The following is a 26,031-nucleotide window of genomic DNA, read 5'->3' on the forward strand; positions in this document are numbered from 1 at the left end:
AACGCCTGTTACAAACTGACAGCTGTTTCAGGATTTAACAGCGAGTCTTAAAGCTGGTCATGCCAGCCTGTGCACTTTCAAAGTCACTTTCTTGGCTGAGTCTACAGCCAACCTTTTTACATTACCAGGAACGTATGTACTTCTGCCTTCGATTGAGAGTATTTCAATTGTATCTTGTGACCATAAAAAGAGTTTTATATGGCTACAACGTATCTTATTTAAATGTCTTAACACATTAAATAACATACATTTTGTCAGTATGAATTTCAGTGGTTTTGCTAGGCTGGTGTTGACCAAACCCACTCAGGTCATGGCACTAGGTGCTTGGGGTAGGTAGCCTCTCCTCCAAGCCAGCACTGCATCCTAGCATCTTTACAGCTTTATAAATGGCAATGCATAAAGGGAATTACCCTCTTACTTGCATCATTTAGTGGTCCCAACAAGTGCCTGTGGCAAGAGATGGCACAGTTCTTGGTTTTACTTTAGTTGGTTTAAACAAAGCTGGTCCTTTCTTGTCTCTGCTCTCTTGTGTAGAACTGTTATATTCCTCCAGCTGTAGTGTAAAGGCCTCAGGCTTCTGGTAACGTGGATGTTTGTGTCTGTGAGGCAATTCTTTTGCTTATATTTGCAATTTTCATCCTGTTGAGAAACATAGTCAAACACTACACTGATTGACAATACTTGATATGAGCAAGAACTGTGTCGCTAGGCTTTATGTGATCAAAGATAGACTTGGGTTTATGTTGTAGCACACTGTGTGTCTGATGATAGCCAAAGTCCTAACAATATTGTTCTCGTCAAAATCTGTGATGATGGATTAAATGCCTGGTTTCTTTGTGGTGTGTGTGTGTGTGTGTGTGTGTGTGTGTGTGTGTCTGTGCTCTACAGAGCACTGGGAATCTGGGGTATAAGCAGCAGTGTTGAACACACATTTAATTTTAGATTACAAATTTGGATGACCTCTAAAGCCAACAAATTGTGTCAGTTTTAAGTTTGAGGTGGGAGAATGAGTACACATGCTAGACACAGCGAGCATGACAACCCTGTACACGTGTTGATTCTTCACTCCGTAATTTGAAACCACCCAATCACTCAAAAGGCATCAGCTCTGGAGATTGCTTTTACCTCAGGCTCTATATAGACTTAGTGGTTTGTGTCCAGTAGATGTATGACTGTAGGACTGAGTCAGGGCTGCATGCTGCCCCTGTGGCTGTTTCTCCAGAACTATTTGTTTGACCTTTTTTGTGGGAAGTATATGCCGTTGCTGGAATGTAGTTGTCTCCTGGGACACCTTTATTCTATTCTATTGTTCACAGACCAAAGCATTGTCAGTTTGTACTTGATGCCAAAAATGGTACTTGTGTTACATTAAGACAAAGCAAAGAGTCAGCGCTCAACCCCCCCCCCCCCCCCCCCCAGGCTACCATCTTTGGCTAGTCCAAACAAACACAAACTTTATAGACAGTATTGCAGTAGTTTAGTAGACAGTTGCCTAGAAATGGACGCAAGGGAGGCAGCGCTTGGAGAGGCTGCAGGGAACTGTGGAATGCCGAGGACTGCCTGTTCGAGTCATATGACCGCAGTTCTCTCAGAATCCTCTGGCACAGAAGAGCCTGAGTTGCTGTGGTCATCATGACTTAACGATCTGAGACATATCACAAGTGAAGGGACTGCAGATCTCACACGCATGACTCTGAGGGACCTCTGAGGACGTGTGGGGCTTTGTGAACTTGTGAACTGGTTCCTGATGGAACGAGAGTGAAATAAAACAATGTCTTAAATTTCCAGTAGTTTCATAATGTCACTAAAGGAGAACTCATGATGTCTTAATAAAGATTAAATTGTTATAAATCTATTGCTGTTTTGTTGATTAATAGAGCTACACCTGGGTATACACCCTGTCTGTTGCTTAGCATTGTATACAGTAATGCTCACAATACATGAGATGGCAGCTCATCCTCTCGCTGAAACATTATTTAACTGTATTGATGGAAATAGGGGAGGAAGTAAGAACATCCATCCAATTCATATCAGTGCTACGTCCTGTTGACTCAAAATCTCTACTGGTTTAAATTCAATTAGCCTTGTGGCTACATCAATAATATGGAACTGACCTTTAGTGAGCTGAATCTAATGGAGATGGATGGTCCAGCACAGGACACCTTAATTATGCATCATTTGTGGGCTATAGGCATATAGGCTAGTCACGCTATTCATTCACAGAACAGGCTTGGAGATGTGACCAAAGTTACAGTTGCCTTTACCTGTCAACCATCTTGTAAACAGATGCAGTGGCAGCACTTTTCTCCTGGAGTAGGCAATCTGATTGACCCCAGCTTTTTTCTTCTTCTGTGTGTGTGTCTCTGGATGTATGCATGGTAAACCTGTTAGGGCTGAAAGTGCCAACAGATGTCCATAAAAGGCACAGCATGCTGGGAAGTGTGCAGAAATCAGGTCTTTTCAAATCAAACAGAGGCTTCTGTGGGATGTATTAAATATATAGGACACTGTTTCTGGTGGTAAGATGGTAAGAACTTTAGGTACAGGCAAAGTCCTTTCAGACAAGTCTAGCCACTCTGCGGACATCTTGGTAGCACCTCCAGACAGTTATTTTGGATTTTGGTTCCAACTCAAATGAATGGAAATTAATACATCAGGCGAATGTTTAAATCTAAATTGAACTGTATAAATGTCTCCACCCAAATCGCTAAAATAAGGCTAAAAAGATGTTATTCTTTACGTTAACTTACTCGCTGCATATGCACAAACATTTGTGGCATGGCTAATTCCATGAAGGCTAAACGTAAACAATGACATTCCTGTATTATTTTATTCCTGTCCCAGGCCTTTGCCATTGATCACAAGGGTGTGCTCCTTTGTGCTATCACCCTCTCTTTTCCATAGAATGATAAAAGCAAACTAGGTTGCATCCAGGTCATGTTATCAGGTCAGTCTCCAGAGAACTGCTGGGTTCCTGGAATGTCGAGTGGTGACTACAGGGGTGGGGTGGGATGAAGTGAGTAGGGGCTTCTTTTTTGCAGCAAAAGAAAACAAACAGAACAGATGGCCTTCTCTTCTCGCAGCATGTTCCTTAATCCCTGGCCTGGAATCCGTGGCGGTACACAGCGCTGCTGTCACATCAGAAGGATAAAGGCACCTCCTCCCTGCCTGCTGCATATACATGTACAGTGACAACATTGTACACACTCAACACACCACATCTTAGGTGAAATATGGATGCTGGTCTTGCACTTCTGCAATTGATTGAAAAGATGCATAATTCAAATATCAAAGTCACTAAAGTCAAATAAGACACAATAAACTATCTGTCTTGTCAATGTGTTGGTACAAAGCAGTGGGATCAGAGAAGGCAACATAACAGATTTATTGATATAAAATGGTTAGATTAGATTAGATTAGATGAACTTTATTGTCCCAGAAGGGAAATTTGTCTTGGGCATACAGTGCTACATACAGCTGCTTACAATACAAAACACACACAAGTTCAACACCCCACCACATAAAAGACAACAGGGATAAGAGTAATAGGGTTATGGTACAACTTAAATGTATTTATTTTATGGGAATTTACTCAAATACCCAGGGCAGTGAGCTGAAGATGATGCCTGGGTTTCACATGTAATCTTAAACATGGGCAAAATGTGACAACCCGTTATGAGTTATATAAAGCTCAGACATTTAGAGTAAATTAAGAGCAAGTCAAGATTAAAAATCAGTAGGCCTATTAAAGAAAGAAAACAAAAAACTCTACTTGAACTAATCTCAATGTCAATGCAAGCTCTGGTTTAGTACACATAGATGCATACAGATAAACAGGATTACAAAATATATACTGTATATCTTAAAAATTGCCATGGAGGCTAAGGACGCTAAAGGCTAGGAACTGTGGGGGCTCTGGAACTGTGGAAAGGAATACAGGACGCAGGCCAGACAGAGGCAGTAACTGACCCACGTCTATTTTGTGAAGGACAGTCACAGTCACTGACTCCAGATGTACTCAATTAAGCAAGCCTTGCAGTGCAGCATTCTCAGAGTGAGTGGTCATTGCCCGGTGGGCGTGGCACTTGGTCCCCAGTACCAGGAGACGACGCTGCCAAACTTAGCTCTCCCCTCTCACCCCCACCCACCCTCCCCACTACCGCGTTTGCTGGGAAAACACAGTGAAATTCCAGTGGTTTGTGTGCATTGCTTCAGCATTCGTGTGGAAAAGTCGGAGGAGTCAGAATTTGTCCGTTTATGGTGTGCATCAAGCAGGAGCTCTGACAAGTTAATAATTTCCCATTGGACTCTTCTGGTCACAATCTAATGACATCATTGCTGTGCTGTCCGGCACAGTTTCAGATCTACATTATAAATGTTTTTGTCTCTTGATGTATAACACATGGTATTGGCTGGTGGTTGTGTGTCATGGTGATTATAATAAAATAATATATAAACTAGTGTAGATGTAGCTTTAGTGTAGAAGCTGCAGTTACACCAGCTGTGTATCTTCTGACATGGTTTATGTCCTGATGTGAAATCTATATGGATGTACTATGGCTCTTATTGTGACATTTCATCACATTCCCATTCTATTCCTTACCAATAACATTGAAAATATACTCACAGAAGCTGTTTTTGAATCTAGGATTTCCTTTTTGACTTATAGTTTTGCTTTTTCATTACATATGCATTTTACCTAAAAACCCAATGTGACTACTCTTCAAAGTAAACTGTAATATATGCCCCTAAGTCATTACATTGCCCCTTATACATAAAGACTTCTTGTTTTTCATATAAAAAGTAAAAAAACATAAACACTGAGCAACTACATGTCCTTATGATCTACAGAGCCCATGGAAAATATGACCAGTCCACATGAAATATCTCAGAGGTATGCTCAGAAACATGAGCTGGCAATCCATAGCAAGGATAATTGCTATTAGATGTTCTGTTGCCATCAGTAGAGCTTGAACCTCCCTATAGATAAAGCTCCAGCAGTAGAAACCTGTTTTGTTTCTCAGCACACATAGCAGTTTGTTGACATAGCTTTGTTTGCTTGTTTTGAGCATTGTGTTCTTCTTATTAAATACACTTACAAACAATGTGGGCACGCACTGTTCAGGTTTTTTACAAAGCCCAGTTTTTCTCATAACTGCACATCTGCTGAAAATTAATTGGCTTGAGAGGCAGAGACACACATTGTGAAGGCCTGCTGCCTCAAAAAGAAAAAAAAAAACAGTGTTGCAAAATCCTTAAGATGTGGATGCTGGCATGACGCCAAGTACTGTGTGTTTCAGGAAGAGACAGGGATTGCTGTAAAATGTTAAGATGAGACATGGGACGTCAAAGTGCCCCTGAGCCTCAAGGGTGGCCAAATACTTTTCTTGGAGCATGAAATGAGGCCTTTTGATTGGATGTTTGCTTTGTAATCATACTTGCGCTGCAATGGAGTGTGTTGGAATGGAATGGAATATAATTCTTCATAGAATATGTTACACATGGTAGGCTATGTCATGCAATACAAACCTGGTCACAGAGTGTCAACAACCAATTGATGCAAGTCGATGGTTGATCTCAAAAGTGAAAAGGTCATTTCTTAACTCAAGGGGAAGTGGAAAATGTGTGTAATTCCCCAAATGGTGGAATATCCCTTTAAACAATTGATTTTTACCTTTCTCCAGTTCATTCCACCATTCTCTGAGACTGGCGATATCAGTTTTAGCTCCAGCCTAGCATAGATCTGATTAGACCATTAGCAGAGATGGGAAGTAACTAAGTACAAATACTTCGTTACTGTTCTCAAGTAGATTTTTCAGATATTTTTACTTTACTTTACTGTTTATTTTTGAGTTGACTTTTTACTTTTACTCCTTACATTTTAACACGAATATCGATACTTTGTACTCCTTACATTTTACAAAACTGACTCATTACTTTAGTTTCAAATAATTTCAACCTCCCGTTATTATTTTTCGTGTCATCAATAGCGGATCGGAATATAGGCTACGTTGCACTTGACGCACCACTACAAGATGACTCGATTTGGGCGGCATTCATTCGCGGCAAATCATTGCAGCTTGATGGCAGTAACGTTAACGTTAGCACATAGTAGTATGTCTCAATTAAATTTAATCAGTAGCCTAATGCCCTCCTCATCTCCTCGCCTTTGGTGCTTCCCTAACTTCTAGCTGCAGTGTAGCCTACATCCTTAGCAATAAGTAGGCTAGATGCAGCCTTGGGTCTTGAACAGGGATGAAGTCTAGTGGAGGCCGCTAAACGCAAGCAGACTAAACGCAGTTTACCCACCACTGAAATTTCAGAAATAGTTTCTCCACCTCTTATTAGAATTTATCCACCTCTCAAAAGAGTTTATTCACCAATTACAAATGTTAGCATTTAAAAATCACACTGTACTATCCACAATAACAATGTACACTCATCAACACTCTATGAACCACTTAATGGCAGTTGTATTGTTATAAACATTTGACAATAACCGCATCATCAAACATCTAAAAATCTGATGCCTTACTGTGATCACAGAATTCATAGTTTACCCACCTCTTATTTTACCACTACATTCCTGGTCTTGAAATATTCACAGGAATCCATAGGAATTAAATATTCATGTTGTTTTATCCAATATTAGTTGTGCAGATGTATAGTCCATCTTATACACACGCATGAGGCCAACAAAGAAAATGCAAAAATAGAGCCTTTTGTGTAATTTTTCCATTTTGTGTAGACATTCTATATCAGAACTTGACACACAATCCAAATAGTCTACAAGAAACCTCAGAAATGCCGACTTTTATTGTCAGTATGGATTTTGGGTAACCAAAAGTCCTATGAGGAGTTTCCATAAGGCATTACAAAACGCATGAGCATACCTTGGCAAATAATGGTCTAAAATACTGATTTTTCATTTTATATTGATCTACTTTTGCACAAAGCTTCGCAAGACCTGGTGCTAGGGCTCAATTGTGTTTCTAAAATCATATCAAGTGACCTAGAGGGCTGAAATGCAGTCCAGAGATGCTTGTTATCTCGCAGAAAGAAAAAAACAATATTCTAGGCTCTGTAACTCTGTGCCAGTGCTTCCTAAGAAACTACAGGATCTTAGCTTTCTAAAGATGTCCAGCATTTGATGGTAGTCCAAAAGAACACACTGCCCTCTGAAGTAGGCAGTGCAATGTTGGGGGAGAAAGCCAATAAATGGCCAAACAGGTTATGGGAAGATTTGGAGACTGGCACTCTTGCACTCTGGTAACATTTGTGTGGTCCAGGTGCTGTTGCATAAAAAATGGTTGTCATTCACAAGACTTTACTTTTATACTTTAAGTAAATTTCCAAGCCTGTACTTTGTTACTTTTACTTGAGTAAAGAAGTTAAACCAGTACTTCTACTTTTACCAGAGTATTTTTTAACACAAGTATTTGTACTTTTACTTGAGTATGGAAAGTGAGTACTTTTGCCATCTCTGACCATTAGCTTCTCGCCTGCAGCACAATGATATCATGCAGCACCAGAAAATAGTCCCTGTGGGCTAACTTCCAGCAACAAGGTTGAGCTGCAGCAGACGAATTGGTTAGTGACTGTTTCATTATCTGTTAGTCTTATTACACTTTCTAACTTGAGAGGAGACAAGTTTTAAATAGGAAATTTACCGGAAGTCTTAGTCACTTTTAAAGGTGATGCTAGCAGGCGAGAAGCTAATGGTCTAATCAGATTCAATGATCTATGCTAGGCTGAAGCTAAAACTGGTATCGCCAGACTCAGAGAACGGCTGGATGAACGGGAGAAAGGTAAAAATAAATTGTTTAACTCAAGGGGAGGTGGAAAATGAGTTAAATTCCCCAAATGGTGGATTATCCCTTTAATGAATAATCTTCATTGTTGTATTCTTGCAATCATGTTTCATGATAATTAAACGGAACTCCACTAAAGTCCTGCATTTTACTGTGAACTGAATCAGCAAAATATACATTTATAGAAAGCAGTTTTTCTAATCTAGTCATGACAGTAACTATGGCTATGCTCATTTGCCTGAGCTTGTTCCTGATTTATGCATAGAGAGCATAAATTAATAGGTGAGAGGTAAGGGACTATTTTGGAGGCAGCAGCTCATGCTGTGACTCCTCCTCCAGTTCTTCCATCTTGTCCCTCCCTCTGAACTAAGAGCCAAGTGTGAGTCTTTCCCTTGGAGACAACAGCCATTTCCTTAGAACACTGCGTTAACATTCCTGGGATTCTGCCTGACCCCTGTAAACAACATTCCATCTCCGGGAGAGACACTTTGAGAGAAGGCTCACAGTTAAAGTCACTCAGTTTTGTCATGTTGTCACTTTTTTTCAGTTCTACCATCATCACAAACATGAATGTCTCCATATGATCTTTGTCAGAGCTGTAACCTATACTCGGCCCATCTGCAAATCAGATTCAGGCCTTGTTCAACTGTACACACACCAATAAAGAGCATTTATGTCTGCAGCTCATCCAGTTTTCCCTCTAGGCAGTGCTATTAGCATTATAATGGACCAAGCCAGGCAATCCTGTGGAACTGTCCGTTGTCATAGCATGCTTGAGAAATTACTGTCATCAGAATAGCTTACACCTTGGTGTGGACTGACCAGACATTTTGTAGCACTGAAATGTCAACCCTGAGCTTTCCTTATAATGGTAGTGTCTCAGTGTTGTGGACTTATTTTCCTCCATCTCAGTGGAAATTCCCAGTATAAATGGCACAATCCAGTTAGTCTTACTAACATTAAGTACAAACCAAATGTGTTTAAACCTTTAATATACAGTCTATGGTTTAAACCGGTAGCCCTCACATACATTTGAATCATAATGGGTTACTAGTCTGTTGCTGAACACTTGGCTAGCGGTTTTGTTCCTATGCCTACCTTTACCACACTTCAGCTACGTCCAAAATAGCTGAGTCGCTATCTGAATGTGAACCAGCCAGATGTGAACCTGAGTACTATGGGTGTTGGCACGCAGTGTGAGGTTGTTATTTGTGGCTCTTGTAATAAAGCAATTCATTAAGTATTCAATTTCAAAAGCTTCAGAGATCTGTTTGATGAACGCATTTGGTGGAATTTTCAGTGAATATCAGAGGCCACATGCAGGGTGAGTGGAAAAACATCTGAAAATGAGTCTTAGTTCTGCTGTGACTTCGACAAGCTTTTGTGCCAGGGCATCTCATTTCCAGCACGTTATTTTGCAGATTCTCTCTCCATCTGTGGTTCTAAATGTTTCAGGATGGAGAAAGTAATCAAATCAAATCACGTTATTTCATAGACACAATCCACACACATGCACATGCACACACACACACACATACACACACACACACACACATACAGGCACACATGCACACCCACACACAGAGAGAGAGAGAGAGAGAGAGAGAGAGAGAGAGAGAGAGAATACAATTTATTACAGTTACAAAGGAAAATTCATATCGGTGACTCAGCAAGTATTGAACTTCCAGACAAGCCAAAATTCAGTTGTTGTTGCCGTGAAGTGTTTCTTCACATATTTGGCAAAATTACCTCATTTCACTTCCTTTTTTTGTGTGCAAATTTGAAGCCTATTGTGTAACTCGTCTGGGTCGGCTCTCAGAATGGCTGAGCTGTTGCAAAAAAGTGGCTGCGGACAGCCTAAGTGCATTTCCAGAAGCGCACGCTCCGAAAATATCAGCACAGCCAGTCTGCATACCAGCCTCGGAGCGCTAGACCTCTCCCCTCACCATGCATTCAGTGGCAGGCCACCATCCCATAGGATACCGCCGGTGATGACCGTTTCTTGCTGGGGATTCCACCTCCATAATGTCTTGCCGCCTCAGTCGTTCACCTCCTTTGCCTAGCCCCCCCCCCCCCCCCCTTTGGGCTGCCCTGTTTTTTCCTAGACAAACATCCTTAACAGGACAGACCATCATGAACACTTGGTCTCCATGACAGTTGTTTTCCAACCAATGAGGGGAGCTCCAAAGTCATGATGTCAGGATATGAGAGGCACTTACGGGATTATGTAAATAAAACAAAGCATTTAAACTGACCTGAAGGGTGTGGGTGTATTTCTACATGTCAAGCATTCTATACACCTAACTGTTCTTCCACAAAGAGGACTAATGAATTTTGTTTTTGTATTTTTCTGAGTTGTTGATAAGCCAAACAGTCTTTGATAGAATGAAGCAGGAAATAAAAGATAATTTCAATTATGAGGTTTTCAGGAGTAGGCCTAATGCTATTTTATAATAGATGATATTTATTGCAAATGTTACCTGTTAAATTAATTGGTTAAAAATTGAGTGAGCATGAGTGTTCTAACAGCTGTACTGAGGGGGGCCCATGTCCATAATGTGACAAACGTAGCTGTCTCATCTAAACACATAGCACCACCACTATTGACACACACACAAACACACACACACACACACACACACACACACACACACAATGGTTAGTGTATGGAGGACTGCAAGGGGGCAGCTGACACAGTTGAACCCACGTGGTATAGTGTCATCTCCGAACCTCTTGCATTCTTGTAGACTGTCTGGTGCACCGCAGTGAAGGGACCATTCTTCTTGCTGGGAACACTACGCCACTGTTCAACTGGCCACGCTCATGACCCCACCACATGCCCCTCTGACATACGTTGTACCCAACACTGTGCTACAGCAGCTGGGTCACATCTAGAACAAATTGCCTCGGAGGCATGGCATTTAAAACAAATAGAAAAGCCATGGCAAGTGGTATTGTTGTTTTAGATCATTCATATTAAAGACATGCCAATAATGTGGGTTAAATTAGGGCTAAATAGATTCATCTTAAAGATTAATCTTAAATAAGGTAATCTTTTTGTGCGAATCATGGTGAAAATGTCAAAAATATCATTACTAATGTTTGCATTGTAAATAATGCTTTACTCATTTATAATTGGGATTCTTAGCCAATGATTTGGTGCATCATAGCATGTTCATTGGGTTGTTTATTTAGCTTAATGCACCAGTGGTCCAACTGAATTTTGTCACCTGATGTATGCACACAGGGGTACCCGGCATAGAGAGCATAATTAAATGTGCTCTAACTTAAGCGATGCTGGGTAACGTCACTTCTGTTGACTTTCAAACAAAACAGAGCGCTAGCTCGCTACTTCCTCCACCTCACTCCCGTGCTGCTCCTGTGCAATTGAAACTATCCTAAACGCACATCTCGTCTGTGATTTGCTGGAACAGTTTGTTATGTTTTTATGGGCTAGGTTTGCCCAGGTTGTTTTTGGAGTCTGGGCTGTCCACAGAGATCACATTTTTGCAGTGTATTCAGGACACAGACAGCTAGCGGTTGGTTAGGTGATGTTTGCAGTAAGTGACATAAAATGTTTTAGCCTAAAAAACGCGTGGCATCGCTTAGAGCACATTTTAGTTACAGATAAAGTTGTAGAGCCAGGTTATGTTACTAGTATCTTCATTTTTCGTTCATTGTAAAGAAAACAGCAAAAAGAGCCATCACCACTGACAGAGCTCAGCCAGGCTTACCAACCTTGGGTGTTTGGCTGGAGTAAGATTTTGTGAAGTCATAGTGTGAGCGCGCATGTTCAATTTTTTCCTAAACCTAATTTTAAAAATGTCTAATCCTTGATTTATGTAAAATAAAAGTCTGTCGTTTATCTGTGAGGCAAAAGGATGACATTTCTCAAAAACTAATTGCACTGAGAGGGAAGATGCCAAGGGAATTTGCTCTCCTCTGGGTTTGCGTGAAATTGATAGGTGGAAAGCCACTGGTGAAAAAATATTTTATCCCTAATACATATATACATTCATAATTATCTCGTAATTATGAGATACTATCTCGTAAAAATATGTTATCCCTGATACATATATACATTTTTTCTTTTTTTCTTTTTTTTTTTCTTTTTCGCATGCCCAAATTTCCGTCAATGATTCCCGGGACACTGAAAGACAGGGGTACACGAAACTTGGTGGGCATGTAACCCCATATGGATAGCATGGAACCATCGTTTTTCGTTTTGATCTGTAGCCCCCCCGCTGGACTGGACCCCCCGAAAGGAGGGTAGGGCAGACACAGTTTTCTGTGAATATCTCGAAAACCGTAGGGTTTAGGAGGACCATTTTTTTTTGTATGTTGACCTCAAGGGGCCATGTCAACCCATTCCATAACCACTCATTTCATGTATAGCGCCACCTAGTTAAACACAAAAAAGTAAAAATGAGGTGTTGTAATTGAAGGTATCTGTGACCTAACATAGTCAAAACTGCACGAAATTGGAATTGTAGGATCATTATGACACCCTCTGTATGCACGCCAAGTTTTGTGGAATTCTGTTCATGGGGGGCCACACAATAAATTAATTTATGTTACTATACACCAACTGGCCTGTAGGTGGCCGGAGACAGTTTTCTGTGAATATCTCGATAACCGTAGGGCCTAGGAGGTCCACCTTTTTTATGTATGTTGGTCTTAAGGGGGCATGTCAACCCATCCCATTACCACTTATTTCATGTATAGCGCCACCTAGTTAAAAATTAAAAAGCAAAAAATTAGGTGTTTTCATCACAATATCTCTGGCTGACAAGGTCAAAACTGCACGAAATTAAAAGTGTAGGATCATTATGACACCCTCCGAATGCATGCCAAGTTTTGTGTACTTTAGTTCATGGGGGGCCTTACAATAAAATAATTTATGTGTACATTTAGTGACGTACACCAACAAGGATTCCCGGGACACTGAAAGACCGGGGTACACAAAACTTGGTGGGCATGTACCCCCACATGGATAGCATGGAACCGTCATTCTTCGTTTTGATCTGTAGCCCCCCCGCTGGACTGGACCCCCCGAAAGGAGGGTAGGGCAGACACAGTTCTCTGTGAATATCTTGAGAACTGTAGGGCCTAGGATGACCAATTTTTTCTGTATGTTTGCCTCCAGGGGTCATGTTAACCCATTCCATGTGCACACATGTGCATAAACAGATACACACACACACACATACATTTACAGTAATCATACGTATGACACATACTCACACAGTAGACATATGTACGCATGCATGCACATGCACAAACACACATACGCAGGCAAACACACAAGCACGCACATACACACACACACACACACCCACACACATAAACATAAATTTGTACACGCACACATGCACATAATTCAAGAATTTTTCCCGTCATCTACTCCCTGAATTTTTGGTCATTGATACCCGGGACACCGAACCACCGGGGTACATGAAATTTGGTGGGTATGTAGCCCCACTAGACTTTTACGGAAAAATTTCATTTCGTCCCCGGGGACCACCACCAGCCCCACCCCCCCACCCCCCGGGCTGGGCCCCCCGAACCGCAAAAAAAAAAAACAGTTTTTCCTAAATAACTACCTGAACCGTGGCACTGAGGATGAAGAATCTTTTATGGTATGTTGGTCTCAAGGGCCCACATCAACCTGGCTCATAATCACTCATTTGTGATTTGCACCCCCACCCCCCGGTAAAAAATTAAAATGCAATATTATTCTGCTTTAATTGCCCCTATCTTCAGTTAAGATGTTCAGAACTGCACCAAATTGTATGTGTATGATTGACCTGGCATTCTCTGGGGGTATGCCAAGTTTCATAGAATTTCATCCATGGGGGGGTCTAAAAAAATTAGGTTATGTGTACATTTAGTGACTGTACACTCATTGGCCTGTAAATGGCGGTGCACACATGCACACACACAGGCACCCACATACTATCGGTATTAGAACGGCCGATACATAATTACAAATTCAGTAGGATTAAAAGAAAGCCAAAATAAATATTCATCATCATCATCATGGCTGCATTTTCAGTATTGGCGATAAGTAGTCGTTTGTCCACTAGATGGCGCATCGTTGCAGTGAGACGTAATTTTGTTGGAAGTTAAAAGTGGGTTGGCAAAAACAATGGACGCTTCCTACAAGGACTGTAATTTACCGCAGCGGACATCTAATAAGGATAGGACGATGTTCACATGAAGTGTAATTCCCATTTCTTCTTGAAGCCGAAATAAATCTGAGGATGTTTATCGGACATGCTTGGTTTTTACTGCAGGTACGTTAATCTTGTAATATCAATAAGGACCTAGGTAATGTTACCGTTAGCGTTAGTTGAGTGATGGAGGCATTTGATTGATTGCATTTGTAGAAAACTATAAATGCGGTTATACCAAGCAAATTGATAGCAGCACTGTTTGTATCTTTCGACTGTCATTTATTGCACGTGCTACAAAATCATTCTGTGCAATGGAAGATTTACCAACGTTACACCGGTCTGATACAGTTTTGCCTATACATGCGTGAGACTGAGACGCCTGTTTATTTTGTTTTAAGTGCGTGCATGGTGTGAGAGGGGAATCGATGTGCTTTGATTACAGCTTGGTAGTTGTAGTCTTGTGAAATTAAAAAGCACGTGTGTGTGAAGTATCCAAACAATGACACCTTCATTTCATTATGGCTGCTTTAGCAACACACCTTAAGCTACTGTGTAGTGGGTCCCATCTAGAAGTGGCTACTTCATTCGCGCTTTCCTTGACTCATGGAGCTGCTTGAATGTTATTACAATTTTTCGCCACGATATGGCAGTTTAAGTCCGCTTGATACTGTAAGGCGTAAGCCATTGGTTTCCAAAGGAGATTTTATTTGTGTCGCCAGCATAGCCTATTGACAATTTATGTTGTAAATAGGCCTACCTTATAATCCTACCTGTAGTTTAGGGAAGCTAACAGCTTTCTATTAGGATCTAGTTTGTTAGTTACCGTTTTGTCATAACTCCCTGATGCATTTTTGCATTTAGAATAGCCAGAGCGTGTATATCTCAATCGGAAAATTAAACAATATCGGGTGCCTATGAACTAGGCTGGGTGAACCCAGCCTGATCTGCCCGCTATTTATTTTTTGATTTCTTAAAAGATTGAGCTTGGTCTGATGAAAGCCAGACTAGTCATGGACCTCAGTTACACAATGCAAGGGAATATGAATCAGCCTATATTTGCACGAACAATAACGGACAAAAGCTCTTCAACTTTGGCCCGTTAAAATGTGTATGAACAGTCTAGCGACGCATTTCATCAAGGCCCATTTGGACATGTCAGTTATTTGCACCACTGGTTAGATGTAAAACAGCATTTCGTTTCAGACTAGGCTACTGTTACTTAATTTGTGCATTAACAATAACGTTTCAGACTACTGTTACTTAATTTGTGCATTGACAATAAAGTATTACATGAACTAAAGATGACTAAAATCTTATGTAGAAGAAGAAACATTCACAAAAAATCCATCCATCCAAAAATGACCTTTGTTTTTGATAGCTGTTGAAAACGGCATGGAACTGACAGAGATGTTTTTGTTTATAAATACACAAAAAATAAATAAATAAATAAATAAATAAATAACATTATGCTGATACCTTTTGCTTTTCCCAAATACAATGTAGCCTACAGGTGTAAGTGACCTTTCATCAATCCAGTTGCAATGGATGAACTGTGATTAACTGCCCTACTTGTGATTGTTTAGAGATTTTAAAGGTTTTATAACAATGCTACATCTTCTTTGGCTATTCTACAATCTATTCACCTTTTCAGCACCAGTAGGCTACTTTCTGTGCAGCCGCACACACACACTCAGGCATGCCAAACAAGCATACACAAAAGTTTCAAGAGTGGGGGATGGAGTAAAATATGGAGACAAATTGAAGTGTGATTTATTTTCGCGGAACCGATGTACAGGACTGAGCGGCGGTCATATTTTGTACCGCTATGCGGTACATCTAGTTCCAAATAGCCTAGGCTATTTGTAGAGAAATGTAGACGCCTCAACGCATTTTCGCCAAGATAATTGGCGTCCACTGTGATAAACAGTTTAACGTGGTAGCCTACAGCCTACAAGTCTCTCCACTCTTGTATGAGGCAAAAGAATAACATCTCTCAGGCCTTTGAAGGTAAGATCACTTTACATGTTCCTCTTAACACAAATGGTATAGGGCAGAGCAGGATTAGCACCTATGAAAAATAAATAACTTAAAATATAATAGATCATTTGTTAGACAAGTTGAGGCCACCATTATTACAGAGCATACATGTTTACTAGTCAGATGATACAGAATACAGGGACCCCGCCCCTGCACCAGACAGTTTTGACAAATCGCCTACAAACACATGGCACAGCTTTCATCTTGAATGATAGCACCACCACAGCACAGTTCGTTTTGCGCGTCTGTAACCTACATTGTCCCAGTAAATCTAATGTTAGGTCAAGCCACTACTGGTACCTGCCAGTTTCCAACTAACCGAAGGCTAGGGCTGTCTGCCTTCACTGAGCCACTTCACCTCAGGTGACCGAGGCCAACGTCATTTGGGCCTCGAGGCTTGGTACAACCCATGTGGCTGGTAGCAATTCTCTTTAAAAACAATTTTGTGACGATATCCAGATAACAAACTTCAGAGAAAGGTAAACACGGTACACATCCTTGATAAATAAACGGGCTGAGTCACAAAGCCAGAGAAAACAATGGTGGGCTTACTCTGTTATGAGAAGCTAATGCCAATATTACTTGTGGAAGCAGTTCAGGGGGGTAGGTTGAGAGAAGAGACTCTGCCCTCTGCCAGCCACTGTTGGTGTGTTCTGCATGACTGACAACAAATGCAATCAAACACTTTCAGACACGAAGGCCTGCGTCAACTTATTCCTAAGATCTTTGATAACAAGCAGTGTGTGTGTGTGTGTGTTGTGTGTGTGTGTGTGTGTGTGTGTGTGTGTGTGTGTGTGTGCATGTGCTTGTGTGTGTATTTTGGAATGTTTGTCTTTCCAGCGAAACCAAACACTAAAATCAGCCTACTTTCAGGACATGTTTACAGCTGTGGTAAGGTAAGACAGGAAATGGATTACAGGAAGTCTCGACAAGTGGCTTTAAGGTAGAATTCAAGTCAAAGACTTCCCATTATCGTTAAGGTGCAATGCGACTCATCCCATATCATTGATATTTGACAGTTTGACAGTGAAAATGTGTTAATATGAGAATTTTTACTTTCCATTCCTCTACAAAATAGTGAGTGAACCAGTGATTTTTTCTGCATCAATATCTCAGTGAAGCACATCAAAATGTCTGGGAAATATTCAGACACATTATTGAGTTGAGAGACAAGTAGGCCTACATGATTTGATACATGTTTGTAGGGCTAATTAATTTAACAGTTTGTTAAATGTTTGACATCTCAACAGATCTCATAGCTTTATATTTCTGGATTGAACATGAATATGGTTTCAGACAAAAACATTATAACATCTAGTTGAATAAGCTAAAAACTTACCATCACCATCCCAAAAAACTTAATCAGCCTTTCCAAGAAACGGTACAGGCCCCCTGAGAAAGCCACAGTTGTTAAATTGATTTACTATAGTGGAAGATGTGTTGCTGGATTTGATTCAACTTGTTTCTTCCACTTAAGTAGCAAGTTTCTTTCTCTTTGTATCTCATCATGACTGATTTCTTTTTTTTAGTTCAGTGAAATTCCACATTAAATGTTCCTTTTTACTGCAGTTGAGAAACTGATGTTCATATTAAATAAAGGTCTTTCTACAGTTATTGGGAAAAAAAGTCAAGAACTGTTGTGACGTGAAAAAAATGACAAAGATGGACTTTAACACACTGTTTCAAGTGAAAATAGATTTCAAATGCATTTACAATGTAAGTTGACAAGGACGGGCTTCCTCGAGTTGTGAAACACCAAGGCCAGGGCGTAAGCTATGAACATATGTTGAGAACTGAGGTAAGAATGACGACAAGGTTTAAAAAAGACTGAAAGGTGCAATGAAGGAATAGGCTGCTGGTTGGAAAGTATGACTGCAGTTGAGGGGCTTGTTAAATGTCGACTAATAGTTGGTTCATGTCTGTAAAGCCAATTATATGCCGCAATGCGCCACCTGCTGGTAGAAAATGTATGATGCAAGACTCCTCTCCAAGCGCTAGAGATTGTTTCCCCACTGTGTAAATCTAATTCTTTATTGATTGAGAAACTTAAAATATGTAATGATTTCAAGTTTTAAACAATTAGTTAATCAGTCAGTGCCCCCCTGGAACAGAGATATTTCAAATGATTGTTAAGTACATTTGTGCTTAGATTCATTAAATTACATTTATTCATTTAGCAGACACACTGTTGTCCAAAGTGACTTACAAATGTCAACTATCATATTACAAGGGATCACATTGTCCCTGGAGCAACTTGGGGTTAAGTGCCTTGCCCAAGGGCACAGCGGTGGAAGCCAGGAATTGAACCCACAACTTTCAGGCTACTGTACGCTAGCCCAGCTCCTTAACCACTATACACTACGACCGCCTCAGGGATAGATGAGGGGTTTGCTTACAATCACAAATCAGTTTACAAATAAAGGAACTCTAAAGCACTAAAAACATTTTAATATCTTAGTGTAGTGTAAATATTATTAACTTCGTAACTTCTTTAATGTGCTGAATATAAAAATATACAAAAAGCATTAACAGAATTAAAACATTATATTTCTGAATTTAGTATTTGGACTTTATTGTCTATTTTCCAGGCTTGGGTAACAAACATTTTCAAGGCAGCTTGTGGGTTACAATTTCAACATAGATCACATTTTCCTCACTGCCATACAAGGTAGAAAAATAAATAACTGTTGATGAAAAGTCATTGGCAATGTCCCCCATGTGATCAAAAAGTTGAAAGTAAAAATTAAATTTTAGGAGTATGCTTTAGGATACAGATCATTCAAAGGGTTTTTGTTTGTAGCACACATACTGATGCAGTTAACACAAACATATTGACAAATGCAAGAAATCAATAACCATTTATTTTAAAACATAAAAAATCCAACTCCCATTGGTACACACAAAAGACACAAACTTTTGATTTCCTGAGCTATCTCTTAGCCTTTGAATAATGTAGTTGAATTATCACGCACCGCAGATAAAACACACACACATTTCCTGAGATATCTCAGTCTGGTTTGATCCAAAATAGTCAAAAATATATAAATACTCATATGGAAACATTCTCAATGGCAAATGCATGCATCTGACGATAAGGGAATGTTTATGTGTCTTACAATCAGATGGGGATAGTGACATCTTTAAATCCATCTGATTTACAATGATAATACCAACATTATTGTAATACCTAAGAACAGTACAGTGAATAGCACAAGCCAACTATGCTACCTTAACATGATAGGGAAGATTTCCTTGAAACACAGGAAATGTTATTCATTTTACTTTTACGTTTCATCATGTTTTGTACACTGTACTCATAGAACATATTACATTTCAGAATAAAGCATAACAAAGGAATGTGAAGATATCAAAAACATTAAAATGTCTTTTCTTTTTTACATCTGAATTAAACAGTTTCATTAAAAAAAGAGAGGACAAAGTAAGAAAGTAATTCTGTTGATTTCGGTCAGCTGTGCCAAATCAAAGTCACTCCGCACATTTCAAAAGATAGAAACAAAACCTGTTTTTGAAAGTTACATGAAACAGATGCTGCTTATTCAACATGTGTGACTCTGGGATATTTTATTTTTGGCGGTGACCAACCCTGACTCTGGGATATTTTATTTTTGGCCGGTGACCAACCCTGACATTTTATTAAGGCTATACTGGTGCTATTTCATTTCAAATAACTATATTGACTCTTAGTGACATACACATAGTGTTAAATGGCATTCTGACTGATAAACCTGTTACAACAACTCAGGAAACTTTATGGTATATGTATATATACAGTAGCTTACATATATATTCATGAGATTATATTTTTAGCACACACAATTTGTTACCCCCACATGGCTATCAGTATCAATTCCAGGACATATGAGGAGTGCATACACTTTTTAAAAGTTTTCGGCTAGGTTAAACAAAGCTTTTTTTAATGTCTCCACAGGTTATAGCAAAGATGACAGATTAAAGGGCAATTTAGATGTTAACACTAAAGACTGGGTTATTGGTTAAAGCTAAGCACTAACATAAATATTCAGTTATTCGTTAATCTAGACTTCTAAAAGAAAGTATCAGTAAGAGCAACATTATGTTTAAAATTGGGAGAGATATGGATATTATACAGCAGCTGATCTATCATGGAAAATGTTCTCCCCAAAGCAAGCAGTAACGAGTAATACTTCATCGCCACTCTGGAAAATCGGGCCCAGTTCAAATTGACCTCACAACTTCCTGCCAGCCCTTTGGGATGGATTACCAGCCGCCACTGGAGAAGGACTTCCTGTCTGTGATTTGCAATCGCATACTCTGCAGATATTTCTTCAGTGCCATCAGTCAGTCCAGTGAATGTAAGCGAGAATTTCAGTTGTGTTGGCAATACTACCACCCATAGCCTAAGGATACAAAAGTCATATCGCAAGACAAAGCAAATATTGTACATTTGTAGAAAAATAAAACAAAAAAGCACTAAAATGGCACCGTGCCCATTTCATATATATAGGAGTTAATTCAAATATTAAATGTGAATTTGATTTCTGTACACATATATACTTTAGCAATTTAGAACTAATACTAAAATATGCTTGTAGAGCTTTAAAACAAGATAATACTAAAAGAGCACATTTGGATAGTTCATTGTAGGAACAAACCTAAAGAGAGTTTCAAACACAACATGTGTTTATGTCCGACATGTCCTACAATAAATAGAGTAAAATCAAACAAAACTTGCATGTAGCTTTACTTTGCCTTCTTTCTTTTAAGTCTTGTGGAATTCTGCAGCATGCCAACAACCTGAGAATAGACAGCTGCAGATTTTTCCTTTTTCGTTTTCAGATAAAGAGCAAATATGATCTATCATCTGGCAAACTGCTTTAGCAAATGTCATTTCAAATGGCTGGTGGAGGAGATTCAACAAGCCCTATGCCAGGCTCAACAGTGAGTGTACTGAGCAGTACAATTTGTTTATTCATGGTGAACTCTCATACCCAGTACTGATTTTTTTTCAGGGCAGGGTTTGTTGTCCGGCAGTGCTGCAGCAATTCAGGATCGGCCTCCTTTCCGTCCATGCTGGACATGGGAATGTTATTGGCTGGATCTGTTTTCCTAAATGTCTCCTGACTGACTTCACCGTTTTTGGGCTTGGTGGCAACCGTCTGGACGTTGTGCTTTCCCGTCTTGTTCCTGCGCACCAGATAGTACGCCAGAACAGCGGCTAGAATCAGAAGCAGGAGGATGATCAATATTGGTATGAGGATTGACCACAGGTTGCCCCGCCGGGACACCATTGGGGTCTTGCGTGACCCTGGATTTGGGGAGGCTGTAGTTTGGCCCGCCCCATAAGGCCAGTTTCCCCGCCGCCCTGGGGATACACCATTCTTTTCTGGTAATGTTGGGGTTTTTACAACTGTTGCTCCATATACACCTTTGGGACTGTAGAGGGCAGTAGTGAACAGCAGGACACACTCAGCAGGCGGGACCCCATGAGCTTTAAGAAGCAAGCGGGCCTCATCCTTCGCATCAGCATCTGCCTGTTTGCCGGTGTTGTTCAAGATCTCCAGGGCAACGAGTCCGTCGTCCAAATCCTTTTGAGTGAACGTGTCCACAGGCTTGCCCTCCCCCTCTCCTTTCATTCTGACAAACCGTGCTGACTTTGGCTTCTGGATGACCGTAAATGTTGGGAGGGTCTTTGCCTTGTTGGCAAGTGGAGTGGCGTCCAGCAGCTGCCCATCAACCAGGACAGTAGCGCCCCTGGGAAGAAGAGGATCCTTTGCTATCTTCGCCAGTGGTTTCACTGTGATGTTCAGCACAGAAGAAACGTTGGCAGCTCTGCTCCGTGCCAGGAAGAGAATGCTGTCCCGTGGTGACGTAGATGTCACAAACCGTACACTCACCCGACCCTCACTGATTTGCTTTTGAGTGAAGGCATGGGTTGTTTGCCTGTCCACCATCAAGGCAGCATACTTAGGTGTGCTGGTGATTTTGTAGAGGACTTCCTCCTCAATGGGCCCGCCAGTACTGGCCCTCAGCATGGAGTCAGTGATGGGGGTTTGATCATCTCCCTGCAACACATAGATCTCCTGGGGCTTGGTCAGCACCAGTGTGTGGGCCAGAATGCCAATATGGAGCGTGTATGGTGCGGTGTGATGCTTTCCATCTGTGACGGTGAACTCCATAAAACCTTGTGAGAGGCTCCCGTCACTTACAAATGCCACTCGTTCAGCATTAATGTCCTCCTGGGTGAACTCCTTGATTTGTTGGTTGGTGTCTGTGTTGATGAGCTGGCCGTTGGCGGGGCTTTTCAGGACCTTGAAGCGCACCTCATCAGGGGTGCTGTCCTCATCGATGGTGTTGAGGTACTGCTTGGAGAGGACCTCAGTGGAACCCTGTAGAACCTCCAACAGCAGGTCCAGGCTGACGAGCTCCGGGGGGCTGGAGTCGCGTGGTCGGACGTTCAGGCGGAAGATCTCCTCCATAACCAGAGCGGACGGCTGTGGGCTAGAGGGGCCCCTCCCGTGGGGGTTGAGCCAGGCACGGAAGGAGAAGCTGTCAGAGGGGGCGCCAGAGTCATCGTGCTGATACTCTAGAGCATCGCTGTCCACGTCCTCCTGGTGAAAGTACGGGGTGTCTTGTGTGATGTCCACACCGGCCAGTTTGAGCCGGCCATGAGTCGGGAACTCCTTCACTTTGTACAACACATCCTGGGTGTCGTGCTCGGACTCGGGAAGGCTGGCCAGCAGGTTGGAGGCATCCAATCGGGATCTGTCTATGACCCTACTCTGGCCTTGGACTACATCTAAACCTGGAAACACAATAGACACAAACATTACCCCAAATATCTTGCTGCACATCAGTGACAACAGTTCATGCATCATCAAATAGCTACATATGAAATGGCTAACAACAGTCCTCTTTACTGGTGGTGTTGTGCTTCATAGCTGAGATTTAGGCCTTAAGAGTTTAATGTATTAATCATTTGTCAATGAGTTTGCATCAGAGATGAACAGAATGGCATATCATGTCAAACCTTTATTCTTCCAGAGCTGAGATGAAACATTGTGATCGGCGGCGGAGAAAGACACAGTGATGGGTAGGAGGACGCTCGAGAGCGAGGGTGATGACAACTGCAGCTGCAGCGAGTCACGTACGACCCAGAAGGGTTCCTCGGGCATCTGGTGTTCATAGTAGATGTTTCCAGCTTCCAGCTGAGCAGCGGGGGGGAAACAAACACTTTCATTAGCTCAGCAGCTGTGTCCACATCATTTGGGATGCACTCCTATTTATATCAAAACAATTTGCAAAGGACACCCATATGGCAGGTGTCAACATGTTCCAAACAAGGGATCATTCTGTGTCAGCTATTAGCTGAAAAAGAGCACATTTTGATCCATCAGTCTGATAAACAGAATTGATGGTACATTCTTCTTGGCCTGAAATATTTCCAGGCATATCGGAGGATGACGACAATCACCAGGTAATTATGTCAGGATTCAGGATTGGTAAACAAGTTGAGCTGAGGGCTGTTTGTTTTCAGCAGGGCACCCTAGCTTGCAAGTACTCGAGCTGAACTCAGTATACAGTGCTGTGCCGAGACGGGGAAGGAGTCATTTATATGGTCACTGACATCCAGCTACTTCATTTCCAGACCACACTGCTGTAGAGTGCTCTAACTCAGGGGTGCTAATGTGTGATGGTGTTTGCTGAAATGGAAGATGCTCATTGTTGGACAAGACTACTAACAAGACTTAATCACTAAACACTTATGAGATATCTGTATTCCTATGATGAGATTTCTGGAAACCTCTCAATGAGGACAAATGATTCCTTTGTCCTGAATGTACTGGGCGCAATGTATTAAATATGCAACAAGGTGCACATGCTGTGGGTACTGTGCCACTGGATAGGGTTGTTCGGAGGCCTCTAGGGTGCCTAATGAACAGCGGAAAAACAATATCAGGTGAACACACCTCCTCATTGTCTTCGTTGGCTAAAAAAAGCATAATGCACTAACATATTCAAAGATATCATTATTGCTCATATAAGCCTGTAATAACAGTTGTTGCATTACTTATTTAATGTGAAATTTCATCTGAAAGGACACCCTAGTTATTTTCTAATATGCACCCTTATATTAGGATTGTTATTGGAATAGTGATTCACTGCTGAATTGCATTGCTTCCAGTTTAACATGCTCAAAGTTAACAGAATTTTTCACCATTATTTTTCTCTCTCTCTACATGGTGACTCAGAGCCCTCACCTCTGCTTGTGAGAAGGTTGTTATCTCTTCAAACTGGTTTCTCTGGATTTGCCTGATGAGTCTTCCTCGCCGAGGTGACTTCTGCAGTGAGTACCTTATTTCATCTCCATCCTCATCAGTGACAGCCTTCAACATGCCACTGCTGATTGCCTGTTTTGTCCCTGCGAGAATAATGAAAATAATGTTTTTTCCCCTTTTAATAACCAATGTTGGGCGAAATGTAAATCAGGATAGGCAGTTAAAGGTGTCTCATTCTGAGTCTCAGCAGTTGGCATTATTATTTGCCATCAGCTAATTTTGTGTTGCATGATCGCCACAGTCTGTCACATAATGGTGTGCATGCTCCCCACGAGCAACACACCTGGGAACACCATGAGTTCTTCTCCTGTTTCCACGGTGATGGTTGGTTGCTTGGCGGTGACCTCAAAGTGATAAAGTGGCGATGTGTGTTCTCCATCCGTCACGGTAAACTTGAAGCTTCCGGACTCAGAGCCTGAGAGTCAGAGAGAGAGAGAGAGAGAGAGAGAGAGAGAGAGAGAAAGTGAGAGAAAGAGACAGAGAGAAAAAAGAGAAAGAGAGAGAGTGCTGTCAATTAGAGAAATGCACTAGGATCCACACTGCATGGTCCTTTATCACTGAAAGCCTGGCATGGCAGCCCATAATGTCAGCATACAGGCTTACAGGAGGCCCGAAACAAATAGCACGGGATGCTGTGGAGTAACCTATCATGAGATGGCAGGCCTGGTGCTGTGCGCTTATTGCAGGAAATGATGATAACATATACCCACACTCTGAGCTAGCTAGAGCTCTAAGGAATATCTCCCAGAGGATTTCAGACTGTCTGCTTGAGGTGTGTAGACTATGCTATACCTTCATGAATGAAAATGATCTCGCCGTTGTCGATTTGTGCCTGAGTGAAGTTGTCAATGCTTTCATCAGGGGTTATTTTCAGAGCCACCATCCCATTAGTGAGTGCTTCAACGGAATAAATCAATTCATCTTTTGGCGTGTCCACATCCTGGGTATTCAGCTCTCTGTTGGTGATAACAGCCTCTTCGCCAACAACAACCTGAGAAAGAACAACGATACAAAAAACACACAAAAACACAGTTATGAAAACACAAAAGCGTTTTGTTGTTGGAGAGAAACTTTTGTTTTTTTTGTGTCTGGCAAAGTGCTTGACTTGTTATCTGAAGACCAAGCTAAGTGCATATGGGGATTACCCTCTCAGGGCAGAGGTTTAATAGACTTCTTACGGCCGTGTTGCTGAAAGGAACATTAATTGAAAGAAATGGACCAGATGTCTTGAAAGACACTCTAAGATGGGCAGAATCAGTTGGGAAAAGTCAGGCTTGCCCGTGAAAGGCATATATTGATTTGTTCAGCGCTGTTCTCTGTGCTGCCTCCATCAAGACTCTCCAGACGGAGGAAAAAAAGGACTGGTGGGGAAATTCAGAGAGAGAGCAGAGTGGCGTCCCAGATAAGCCAGGGCTATTATTCTGTCTCCTCCCGGCATGTGGAGTGCTAGAATATGCAACCTGCAAAGCCACCCAGGTGCCTGAACAGCAAGTCCATATTGTCTTTATATGTTGGGAGCACAGTTTCACCTCTCACTGAAGTAGTGCGTGTAAATGGCCAGCTCGTTGTTCTCTAGTGACAGTGGCAAATGCTGCCATATCTCTACCACTCTCCTGTGGCTTCACTAAATCAGACAGCCACACCAAATACGTCATATGGTGAGAGTGAGCG

General features: G+C 41.3%; 2 protein-coding genes across 2 annotated transcripts in view; one reads left to right on the forward strand and one right to left on the reverse strand.

Annotated features, from left to right (window-relative positions):
* Window positions 1-1,855, forward strand: part of snx33 (sorting nexin 33) — a 12,480-nt gene extending 10,625 nt beyond the window's left edge. The window contains exon 2 of the mRNA XM_042109483.1: window positions 1-1,855. This exon is cut by the window's left edge and continues 482 nt beyond it. The gene's annotated coding sequence lies outside the window, so the exon portion shown is untranslated.
* Window positions 1,856-18,575: 16,720 nt separating this feature from the next.
* The window catches only part of cspg4 (chondroitin sulfate proteoglycan 4), a 39,555-nt gene continuing 32,099 nt past the window's right edge, over window positions 18,576-26,031 (reverse strand). The window contains exons 6-10 of the mRNA XM_042110850.1: window positions 25,153-25,351; window positions 24,644-24,775; window positions 24,283-24,443; window positions 23,052-23,229; window positions 18,576-22,826 (exon numbers count right to left, since the gene is read on the reverse strand). Of these exons, the coding sequence (XP_041966784.1) occupies window positions 21,007-22,826; window positions 23,052-23,229; window positions 24,283-24,443; window positions 24,644-24,775; window positions 25,153-25,351 (2,490 nt within the window). The 3' untranslated portion in view covers window positions 18,576-21,006. The remainder of the gene's footprint in view (window positions 22,827-23,051; window positions 23,230-24,282; window positions 24,444-24,643; window positions 24,776-25,152; window positions 25,352-26,031) is intronic.

This window comes from Alosa sapidissima, chromosome 11, assembly GCF_018492685.1.
Source record: "Alosa sapidissima isolate fAloSap1 chromosome 11, fAloSap1.pri, whole genome shotgun sequence".
NCBI lineage: Eukaryota > Metazoa > Chordata > Actinopteri > Clupeiformes > Clupeidae > Alosa > Alosa sapidissima.